Source organism: Leucopleurus acutus (genome assembly GCF_964270905.1).
Source record: "Leucopleurus acutus genome assembly, chromosome: 7".
Classification (NCBI taxonomy): domain Eukaryota; kingdom Metazoa; phylum Chordata; class Mammalia; order Artiodactyla; family Delphinidae; genus Leucopleurus; species Leucopleurus acutus.
The window spans coordinates 42,775,462-42,787,979 of record NC_139150.1 but is presented as its reverse complement, the minus strand read 5'-3'; the positions used below and the strand labels follow the sequence as shown (position 1 = coordinate 42,787,979).

Here is a 12,518-nt window from a genome sequence, read left to right as displayed (position 1 = left end):
TAAGTTTCTTCCCTTTATTACTGGTTTTAAGAAATTTGGTTGAGATGAATCCTACATGTTTCTTGTACTTGAGTCTTTTAAGCTTCTTGAATCTGTGGATTTATAGTTTTCATCAACTTTAGAAAACAATGTTGCCATTGTTTCTTCAAATATTTTTTTCTGTCTTCCCCCTCTCTTCTCTTCTTCAGGTAGGTATATATTAGAGTGTTTAAACTTATGCTGTCTGATGCTCTGTTCACTTTTTCTTTCAGTTTCCCCTGACCCCCATGTTTCTGTTTCAATAGTTTCTATTATTATGTCTTTAAGTTCACTTTTCAATGTCTAATCTGTTCTTAATCTCATCCAATGTATTTTTATGTCTAGAAGTTCAACTTGCATTTTTATTTACATTTTCCATGTCTTTTTATATATCCTCAGCTTTCCCCTAACTTTTGAACATATCAAGTATAGTTATATAAATGTTTTAATATCCTTGTCTACTAATTCTGTCATGTGTTTCATTTCTGATTTGTTTCATTTTATTCATTTTTTTAATGGGTCATTTTAAAATTCTTTTTGTGTGTCCAGTAATTTTTTTACCAGTTGCTTAAAATTGTGAATTTTACCTCGTCAGGTGCTTTAGATGTATTTGTACCCCTTTATGTATTCTTGAACTTAATTCTCCAACGCAGTTATGTTAGTTGGAAAGTGATCCTTTCATTGCTTGTTTTAAAACTTCTTAGGTGAGACTCGAGCAGCCCGTAGCCTAAGGTTAATTTTGCCCCACTAGTAAAGCACTGTAACCAATACCCTTTGTACTAAACAAGATTTTACCACTTTGGTTGGTTAGAAAAGGAACTGTGTGTCAGCACCAGAGATTGTTCTGCCTGCAGCTTTCAGATGGATCTTTACTGAGCCTTAGACAGTGTACTGATGTGCATGTGCCAGACAGTACTGTACTGAAGTCTTTGGAACAGGGGGCACTCTTAAAGTCTCAGGAGTTACCTCTCTGTAACTCTCACCTCTCCATGCAGCTGTCTTCTCTCTCATGTAATGTGCTGTTAGAGTAAGCCTCATTGGCTTTCCCACATTCTAATATCTATCTCTTCAACTCAGACTGGGCTCTGTTTGACTTCTCCTTCTCCACACAGTAATCCAGAAACTCTCCAGGTAGTAAGATGAGGTGACAATCTTAGGGCTTATCTTGGTGGAGTTTTCTTTCTTACTCCCTCCCTCCCTCCCTTCCTCCCTTCCTTCCTTCCTCTCTCTCTCTCTCTCCCCTCCCCTTCTCTCTCCCCCTCCCTCTCTCCCCCCCTTTCTTTCTTTTCTCTCCCTCTTTCTCTCTCTCTAGCCCTCCCTCCCTTCCCTTCTCTTCCCTTCCTCTCCCCCTTTCTTTCCTTCTTTCTTTCCCTCCCTCCCTCCCTCCTTTCCTTTCCTTCCTTTCCTTCCTTCCTGTGCCACCTTTTTGTCCATTACTTCATGTGTATTTTTTTTCCCTGGTGTTTTGGTTGTTTATATTGGGAAGTTATATCTGGTCTCTATTTTTCCATCAGGGCTGAAAACAGAGGTTCCTTCTCTTTCATTTTTGATTTATGATGAACTGTATTAAAAGATGACAGGGCTTCCCTGGTGGCACAGGTTGAGAGTCCGCCTGCTGATGCAGGGGACATGGGTTCGTGCCCCGGTCCGGGAAGATCCCACATGCCGCGGAGCGGCTGCTCATGAGCCATGGCCGCTGAGCCTCCGCGTCCGGAGCCTGTGCTCCGCAACGGGAGAGGCCACAACAGTGAGAGGCCTGCATACCGCTAAAAATAAAATAAAATAAAATAAAAGATGACAATTGGGCTGCGTCATTATCGTAGATTATTTTTGAATTTTATTAAATAGTAAAACATTAATGTTAAATTTCTTATAGGTACTTTCATAGAAATGAAAATATATGTCTCTTCTTTTAAATTGGTAGAGCAGTTTATCTAGAAATAAAATATAGTGTAGTTAAGTTTATATATTTATCAGTTTTTAGTTTGCACTCAGTATGTTTTATATTTTGGTATGATTTTTAAAATATAAAGATTTTAGTAAGATATAGAAAGAATACAAGAAAATGGTGTTACTAACGAGTTTGTTTTTGTCTATCCCAAAGCTAAATATAAACGGAGGTTTATCTGATAATGTGTGTTAATCAAAATAATGTTAATCTTTTACATCACTGTTGTATGCTACTCAGTGGGTGAGCTATTCCCTACACACTCTTTGATTCAATGAGTAGCATACAACAGTGATGTAAAAAGGTAGACATTTGCCAGCCAGTGGCTTGGTTTTCACTTTTATCATATAGACATCTAAAACTTGGATATAATATTTTTCCTATTAATTTTTTCTACTATTTTTGTCTAAACGAAAAGTTATTCCTTATATCAAGTTCAAGAAGATGTTATTTTCTTCTAAGATTTTTAAAGTTTTGTTTTTGAGATTCTTTTTCTCTAAAACTAGAAACTTTCCTTGTAATTTTTAGCAAGGATAATTGCATGTTTGGATTTTTTTTTCTAATTTATATGAGCAAGATAAATATTGCCTGATAATTCCTTTGCTGGGATATTTAGATGGAATATTTTTTAAATGTCTTTAGATTCTTAGATTAATGATACTAAATGTTACTTTTCTTTCCCAGATTAGAAATCATTTTTCAATACCACTTTATGTTTATGGAGGGGACACCTTATTGGGAACGGCTTCACCTGGAAGTGAATTTAACATACCATTAGCATCTTACCGGTGATTTTTTTCTTTATCCTTTTGTTTGCCCTAAGGTCTCTTATACACTTTTTAGTTTCTGATTTAGTAGTTATATCTATCTTTAAGTTATCAAACCATGATCAAATTTATCTTGTTAATATCTCATCTAACTTATTTAAGTTTCGGCACTCTTAGAAGATTTTTTTAAAGAAATATTATTTAACTTAATGTATATAATGTATATCCTATAAATTATCTATGCTTTCACTAGTAAATATAAATTACATGCTTGCAATATAACTATCATGGCCATAGTCGTATATATTTATGATTTTTTAAAAATTTCTTACTGAGCATGAGTGGTGGCTTCTAGATTTATTTACACTATTATGAAGTGATTTTTACTTTTCTAGGGTTTTATGATAGAATTTTTAAGAAATTTCTTTAGAAAATGTAAAATATTTTATCTTTTAATCTACATATTTATCTATTAATTGTTCATTGATAGAATTGTAATATAAATAGAGGTAGACAGTTGATCCTTCAACAACATGTGGGTTAGAGGTGCTGACGCCCATGTAGTCAAAAATATACATTCAGTTGTCCCTCAGTATCCATAGAGGATTGTTTCCAGGACCCACTGCAGATACCAGAATCCTTGGGTGCTCAAGTGCCATAGTCAGTCCTCCACACCTCTATTTCCACATCCATGGATTCAACCAACTGCTAGTCATCAAGTACTTTATTTGCTGAAAAATGTCTGCTTATGAATGGACCCGTGTAGTTCAAACCCGTGTTGTTCAAGGGTCAGCTGTATAGTACATATAAAATCTTTTATGTATTAAGAAAGGACTATTAAAATTGTAACAGTACTAATGATGGGCTAGTTTCTTAATCATAGGCTTAATATTACAAACAAGTATTATTATTATTTAGGATATTTAATCTGGAATTGAAGATAATCTCTTTTAGGGAGATTAAGCTCTCTTGGAGAATAAAAACTTCCTCAGAATAAGCATCATAGTTTGTTAAGTACCATTTCACAACACACTCTAGACATGGACCTTTAGACCTGTGCTACAAAAGGATGGAGGCAAAATTACAAGCAGTGCTAAAATATTCCTTACCTCTATTTATTCTGCCCCATACGTAGGAGTTCAAGATTGGGTCCCTAATGCTTAGAAGACAGCCTAGCAGTTTTAGGCACATATTTTCAGAGAGTAGACCTGCTCACCTTAATGAGTGTTTTATTGCCTAGACCTTCTAACTCTAATGAGTTTTATTGCTTAGTTCAGACTTGCTGAGGGAAAGAGTTATGTTGTCTAGAGAACAACCACAAAATAGTTGTTTATAGTATCTGACCTTGTTCTAGAGAGGATTTGGGGTGGGTTATAAGAGTAGATTAAAAAGTAGCATGTAAGATATGTTCAAAAGTTTCTGTGAGGAAATCCATTTTGTCCTTGGATAATAAAAGTTAATGACACTCTGCTTTATTTTTAGTAAATATTACTATATATTTTGTGTTTCTGTCCATAGAAGAGAAAAGTTAGGCCATTAGAGTATCTTTACACTTTTTTGTTCAAGGCTAAATATTTGTTACATGAAAGTTAATCTATCTTAATTAGAATTATTAATGACTGACTAGCTTGGATTTCACATTAGATATTCTTCTAATCTAATGCTTAGATATAGATACTCATATTTAAGATGTGAGGTCTTAAATTAACAAATGGATATCATTCTGTAGAATTTAGGTATACTTATTCTTAAGTTTAATTCATTTAAGAAGTATTTACCAAGTGTTTTGTTGTGTGGAAGGCACTACTGTAGGATGCCAAGAGGAATTGGCATGGCTATTCTGCTTGAGAGATTGATATATAGGTACAGAAAGTAGAAAACAATGGGTTGTTGAGAATCACAGAAAAAGTTTTAGTTGCAGAAAACTATGAAAAGGAAAGAAGGGATTAATGATTAACTCCTGAGAGACGTACATGAATTGTAGTTAAAATATAATAATGTGGAGATTAGTGGGGAAGGGCAATCTTAAATGGAAGGAATTGCATAACAAAGATAAGGAGGCATGAATGCACAGGATTTGTACAGGTCTATAAAAGACTAGGGGTTTGCCTGGAATGTAGTGTGCATGTTGGAATATGAAATTTGAAAGGTTAAGTCCACATTGGGATAGTTGCTCGCTCATTGTCTTGCCCCATTTATATAAATTTTATCTTCATCTTTAATATCTATTTCTTTCTTCCTCTCTCAGAACATTTGGTGTTCTTCTGTTTTAAGACCATTTAATGCATCAGCTCTTCTCACTCAAAACCTCTTGCCATTGATCATCTGTCTCTCATGTTTTCTCTTCACTCATTTCTTAAACTTTCCTTTAACCTTGCATATGTCTCTAGTTCAGCTCTACCCTTCAGAAACAAAGCTTTTGGGGAAAATTGTGACCTCTGGAAAACACTCTGCAGCCAGTCTAGAAAGAGTTAACCACACTCTTCATGCCCTTAGTCTTCAGTATACATCTGGGTTTTTTTTGAGGGGGGGTACCTATCACAGTGCAGTAGTACATTTCCCATGTGATTGGTATCTCCTTAAGAGTAAAGAATGACTTACTCATTTGTTCATTTTCAGTTTTACCTTCTCATTGGTAAATAATAGTCCAATAAATGTCTTGATGGAAAAAAAATGAAATTTCAGAGAGAATGTAGAAGTAAAATAGGCTAAATCTGATAACTGATTTTACAGGTAACTATATCTATGTATGTAAGGGGGGAATAAGGAAGAGTTAATATTATTTTATAGTCCAGAGTGCCAATAGCTGGAAGTTCCTGAAAAAAGGACACACAGAGAAGTGGGTGTGGAGGGTTCAGAGTTCAATTTAGCAATTTAAGGCACCATCCGACATCATTACAGAAATATGTAGTAGATATTTAAAATTTTGGGGACTAGAGCTTAAGAAAACAATCACAGCTAGAGATAGTACTGACACTTGTCACACAGTAAGGGATAGTGTCACAATTATAGGTAATTAGTTTTACAAGTATAAAAATACTTAAGTGTTTATACTTGGACACACCTTAGGTTTAAAAAAATTATTAAACCCAAAGTACATTTGCAATGTAAACAAAGAATGTGATTTTTAAATATAAGGATTAATCATATGTGACACCTAATAATTTTATTACTGTCTTACAACCACTTCTGCAACTATGCTCAACATTTCTGTAAAGCTAAGTATCTATTGAAAGCTTTCATTTGATTAACCTTGAATACCCGGTGATTAATTTTTCAGTAGAAATATATTTTTGCTTCACAAACTCAATCATGGTATGTACTTGGGACCACATATTCCAGGAAAGCCAACTTCTTTAAGTTAAGTGTTTAAGTCACAGCTGTATGTGTGTGTTTTGCATATATGACGGGTATGATTACGTATTTTCTGTGAGAAACCAGTTATTATCTTGTAAACATACTTCTAAGACAGCAAGTTTGTAAGAAAAATATTCTTCTCTTGGAAGCCAAATAACTTGATTGGTTTCCAGAAAGTTAAGATGGAAATTGGTATCTGTATGTCTATCTTACCTATCTCTAAGAAGAATGTGAAAATATAAAAATTTATTACAATAGTATGGAGGGAGATAATTTCATTGTTCTAAAGCTGTAATCAAACAATTAAACATGTATTTTCTTTTAAAGCATTTTAAAATGTATTTTTTAATCTTTTATGTAGATCACTCCTTTCCCTGAAGCCAGAAGATGAGGACTATCAAATGTGTGAAGGAATTGATTTTGAAGAAATTATAAAAAATGATGGCACTTTTCTCAAGAAGCAATGTAGAGCTATAAACCCTTCCAAGAAGCCATTTATCATTAATATTGTCCCAGAAAAAGATAATTTGACATCTGTGTCAGTGTATTCAGAAGATGGTTGGGACTTACCATATATAATGCATTTGTGGCCACCTATTCTACTCCGAAATCTTCTTCCTTACAAAATTGCTTATTATATAGAGGTATTCTGGAATTTTTTAATGCCCTCCTGTCTTTGATTTTGTAGCTTTAGTTATTTAAAGTTATGAACAATAAAACAATTTTTTAAAATTCTAATAAAAATTACAGTACTGGTGAATAGACAGTACAGATATTCTTCAAATGGAAAAGAAATGTTTCAGTCATGTTATATGAAAGAAGATTAAAAAAAATTTTTTTCCACTGATTTACCTTAGGAATCTGGTTACTAAGTTGAATATAATTCATACACACAAATATGATATGCCATTTTAAAAATCATTTATGAAAGTAATAGATATTCCTGTAGAAAATTTTAGAAAATAAAGATTATTAAGATTGTCTATAATCACATTATTTGAAGGTAGCACTTCTGATGAAGTTATCATTTCATTTCTAAAATATATATTTTTCAGTCTTTTCCATGCATGTATATTTCATGTATATTTAAAAGATGGATACTAACTTTTCAAACATGTATGAGAATTAGTATTAAAATGATAGTACTAGACTTAAAACTTGCTACATTGTATTATTCTTGTGCTAGTTTTCTAAAAGGATTTTATGCCCTATAAAGATGCTTTTTCTTTTAAATACTCTTTGTTTTAAGATATTACATCTGATTCCTTCCTGTTGCTGTAACAGGAATCTCTCCATCTTAGGATTTTAAGTAAATATTCCATTTGCCATTGCTTGTCAAATATAAGAAAGTAGTTCTTCATTGTAGTATATTATTTGTTTTATTGCAGTCTTTTAATTATTAATTATTAGGATTTACTCTGTTTACACTTTTCTGTTAAATTTTTTTCGGAGTGGGGGAGTGAACATATCTATGGTTTAAGAATATCTGTTTTCCATATGGTTGACAGATAACATAGTGGTTAAGAATTTACACTTTGCTGTCAGATAGATTTGAGATTGAATCCTACCTCTATCGCTTACTAGTGCTATGTCTTTAGGTAAGCTAATTTCTAAATCATTTGTCCAAGCCTATAAAAGGGGGATAGTAATAAAACTTTCATGATTGGGATATGGTGAAATCAAATTAAATAATGTTTGTAAAGGACTTAGCACAGTGCCTGACAGGCATATGGTTCCCATTTATTTACCTCTCTAGCACCACCAGCACTACTCTTCTATTTTGTGGAACATGTCAAGTATTGATAGCTTACCTTGTTTTTGCTTTAAGTAATTTAAAATCTTAAGGTGAAGAGATTCCCATGTTATAACAGGAGGGAACCAGATTAGAGTTGCTGGAAAAACAGGTGAAATACCCAGATGGAATGTCTGTCTATGTTGCATTTTAATAGAACTTTTAACTTGATGCTTTTAGGGATCACATTCTGTTTGCTAGTTTCCAAAGGATATGATCACTTTTTAGAAAGACAGTTTAGCTGCGGTGTGGAAAAGGGCTTAGAGGAGATAAGAGCAGTTAGGAGACTCTTAAAGGGAGAGGTTACAGTGACATGAACTAAGGTAATGCAAGTGTGAGTGGAGAGAAATGAACAGTTTTGAAAGCTACGTAAGATTCAGTATAAACAGTGATTGGAAATGGGTTATGAGAATTTGTTAAAAATCAAAAATGAGAGTTAGTAGGGATTGCTTATTTTGGATTACATACATTTTTCATTATTTTGTAGTTTTTACAACTAAAATCACTAGTGGATAAGATTTTTGTTTTACTAATTATAGTGTTTTATAATCTTCATTAGTGCCAGCAGAATTTCACACTATATTATTTTATTTTATTTTCACAATAGTCCTTTGAAGTAGATCATTTAGACCATTTTACAAATACAGTAACTCAAATCTCAATTTATAGAAATTTATACAGTTGACAGAGTTAGAACATGAACATAAGTCTTCTTTTTCTGACAGAGGTATTTCAGAATCATTTGTATAGCATTTGGAATCATTAAATAGAATATTTTGGTGTATTATTCTGAAACATTAAAAATTTACTGTATTTCTTTTTTATTATAGGGCACTGAACATAGAGTTTTTACTCTACATGAAGGCCATTCAGCCCAGATTTGTACTGTACAGTTGGATAAAGCCAGGCTGCATTTAAAATTACTTGACTATCTTAATCATGATTGGAAAAGTGAATATCATATAAAACCTAATCAACAAGATATTAGTTTCATCAGTTTTACTTGTGTTACAGAAATAGAAAAGACTGATTTAGATATTGCTATCCATGTGACTTATAATACTGGCCAGACAGTTATGGCATTTCATAGTCCTTACTGGATGGTCAATAAAACTGGTCGAATGTTACAGTATAAAGCAGATGGAATTCATCGAAAGCATCCACCTAATTATAAAAAGCCAGTTCTCTTTTCTTTTCAGCCAAAGCACTTTTTTAATAACAATAAGGTATGTGAAGTTTTTTTGACTTTCATTCTTTATCTACTTATCACTCCTTTTTGTTTGTTTAGAAGAATAAAATATTATGAAATAGGTAGAAATAACATTTGTGAAATATTTGAGGTTAAAAAGATTAAAATTTAGTCTTGGGAAGGGTTTAGTGCGTTAACAGTATAATATTAGTTTAGGCTAAATAGCAAAAAATATATCAACTTAGGTAGGAATTTTTAAAGGTACCTAAATACTAATATATTTGAAATATTTTTTTCTAGGTTCAGCTTATGGTAACTGATAGTGAATTGTCAGATCAGTTTTCAATTGATACTGTTGGTAGTCACGGAGCTGTTAAATGTAAGGGCCTGAAAATGGAATATCAAGTGAGTTCATCTTATGCTCATCAGGAAATTTTTTTTAAGCTCTACTGAGTACTTAATTTTTATCAGGATGTTATGATAATGGAATAGCTTTTGAAATGTTGCTATTTTTTTTTCCTGTAGGTTGGTGTCACTATAGATCTTAGCAGTTTTAACATTACCAGAATTGTCACCTTTACACCCTTTTTTTTGCTTAAAAACAAAAGTAAATATCGTATATCAGTGGCTGAAGAGGGAAGTGATAAATGGCTCTCTCTTGATTTGGAGCAGGTGGGTAGATGAATTTCAAAAAGGTACCTCTTTAGATTTTCATTTTTCTTTGAAGTTTGATACATGAAATCACTATGTAATGTTCTAACTCTCCACCCCCACCTCCCAATTTTGTTTCAGTTCCATGAACATTTGAGTATTTATTTGTACCAGAATAAACCAAGTAAATAATTTAATTATTAAAATCTGAACATTGTCATCTAGGAATGTGTTGCTTGATAATAGACATTTAATAATTACTAACCAAATGTCGTTAAATATGGCAGTAGAAGACTGGGTAAAGTATAAATGCAGCAAAGAGAAGGAAATTATTTATTCTCTTTAGGAAGCTGTTAGAGATGCCTGTATAGGGTAGGTTAAGCTAGTTATTTTAGGAAGACAGTAGTGTCTTAGGAATGAAATTTTGATTCTACTCTATCTGTAGTTATTAGGTTTCTGGGTAAGAGCTTTCTGAAAGACTGCCTGAGGTTAATAGAATACTTCTGAAGAAATTTTATTTTAAGTATGTTAGGATTATTAGAGAAGTGTTTGCTATTTTTATTCATTATGCCTTTTTGCTTTGAAACCATCTTTCTGGAATCATTCTTCTTGATGTACCATCCTTTGGCATTTCCTTTAGAGCTGATTTGGAGGTAAATACCATCAGTTTGTGTTTATCCATAAAAGTTTTAATCATCACCTTTCTTTTATGATACTTTTTCTTGATAATCAATTCTATTTTTTTCTACATGTTGTAGCATTTATTATATTCTGGCTTCCATTTTTGTTGAAAATTCTGCTGTGATTCTGTCATTTCTCTGGAGGTTATCTTTCCTTTTTCTCTAGCTGCCTTCACAGTTTTCTCTCTGTCTTTGATGTTCTGCAGTCATACTACTGTTTGTCTGCATGTGGGTTCCTTTGATATATCCTGCTTGAGATACTTTATTCCTAGACCTGTAGATTAATATATTTCATACCTTCTGTAAAATTTGCAGCTATTGTCTCTTTAAATACTACCTCTCCTCTTCGTCCATTTCCTCTTTCTGGGTCTTTAATCAGATTTGTTCTAGAACTTTATATTCTTTCTTCCATATATCCTATTATCTTTTTTATATTTTCTATCTGTATAACTCTTTGCTTCATTCTGGATAAATTCTACATATATATTTTCATAGATTTTCACTTTTACTATATATATTATACAGTGTATGTGTATGTGTGTATATATATATATATATATATATATATATATATATATATATATGCTATTTGAGCCTTCAACTGAGTTTTTTTTTTTTTGCGGTATGCGGGCCTTTCACTGTTGTGGCCTCTCCTGTTGCAGAGCACAGGCTACGGACGCGCAGGCGCAGCAGCCATGGCTCACGGGCGCAGCCGCTCCGCAGCATGTGGGATCTTCCTGGACTGGGGCATGAACCCGTGTTCCCTGCATTGGCAGGCAGACTCTCAACCACTGCGCCACCAGGGAAGCCCCAACTGAGTTTTTTATTTGAATAATTACATTTCTCATTTCTAGAAGGTGTACCTTTTTTCATGTTTGCCTGTTTGTTCGTTCTTTCAACAATATTTATTGTGTGTACTCCTTATGTGCCTTGTGATACATCTTTTAACAAAACCACAAGTACCTGTCCTTGTGTAGTTTACATTTCAGTGGGAGTGTAGGGAAATCATTAAATGGATAATACTATAGTCAACTAGTAAGATACATAGTATGTTTAAAGGTGACAGGTCTAATAGGGAAAAAGGAAATAAGACAGGCTAAGAGGTGTTAAGAGTTCTAATGAGCAAGAAGTGGGCTATAATTTTACATAAGGTGGTCAAGGATAGGACTTACTGAGGTCACATTTGAACAAACTTGGAGAAAATGTGAGAGGTACACTTGTCAAGAGTTCAGCTGAGTTGGAGCTGAGATGCCAGGTACAGGAATAGCTGATAAAGACAACAAGCTAAAATGAAAGTAACACTCAGGACTTTAATTACTTACTGCAATAGTATAAGTAAGAGGCTAAACTGAAGAGAGCACCACCTCCCCTTGTACCATTTTTCCTATGGAACAACGTTAGTTAGGGGTGAGGTGGATCAGTGAGGGTAGTGTCATTGTCAGGGGAGCCCTGAACAAATAGCTCTTACTGTTTTATGGATCTGGGGGTGGCAGAAAACAAAGGGGAAGGGCTAGGAATGGAAAAGTACTGAGCACCAAGTCAGAGTAGAGAAAAAGCATCTTGAAGTTCCGCCTCTCTCCTTGATAAAGAGGTGTTGCAGAGATTCTTGAGGAAGGCCTCTGCCAAAGGCCCTGGTAAAGAGGCCTCTGGACAAAGATGCCTGTAGTAGGAATGCAGATATTTGTAAGGGCATGGCTAGAAGTGGGGGCTGAGTTCTTGAGAATGCAGTGCGCTGGCTGTGCACCTAGTCTGGTATGGGGAGGGCAGCTTTGCCCTGTGAGACCTGCCAGATAAAGGTAAAGCCTTTGTAATCACCAGTGGTCTGACCTGAAAAATTGCATATAGGTTTTTAGCCAGGAGCTGGACCCCTCAGCAGTGTGGATATCTGGGGAAAGAGCATTAAAGACAAAGGATCAGCCAGGGTAGGTGCCCTAAAATGGGAGAATATTTGGCATGGTTGAGGGATAGCAAAAGGGGCCGATATTTTTGGAGAGGGAAAAGTATTTAGAAGAGAACAAGACATAATAGTGATAAAGAGTAATCATGCAGAACTTTGTGACACAAAACTTTGTGAATTACAAGGATTTTAACTTTTGCTCTGAGTGAAATGGAGAGA

The 12,518-nt window shown here is 34.0% G+C and overlaps 1 protein-coding gene across 3 annotated transcripts in view; it reads left to right on the top strand.

Annotated features, from left to right (window-relative positions):
* VPS13A (vacuolar protein sorting 13 homolog A) overlaps window positions 1-12,518 on the top strand; it is a 238,885-nt gene that overhangs the window by 164,608 nt on the left and 61,759 nt on the right. For all 3 annotated transcript variants that reach the window (XM_082843241.1, XM_082843242.1, XM_082843240.1), the window contains exons 46-50: window positions 2,651-2,754; window positions 6,452-6,734; window positions 8,713-9,108; window positions 9,372-9,476; window positions 9,597-9,743. In XM_082843241.1, the coding sequence (XP_082699367.1) occupies window positions 2,651-2,754; window positions 6,452-6,734; window positions 8,713-9,108; window positions 9,372-9,476; window positions 9,597-9,743 (1,035 nt within the window). The remainder of the gene's footprint in view (window positions 1-2,650; window positions 2,755-6,451; window positions 6,735-8,712; window positions 9,109-9,371; window positions 9,477-9,596; window positions 9,744-12,518) is intronic.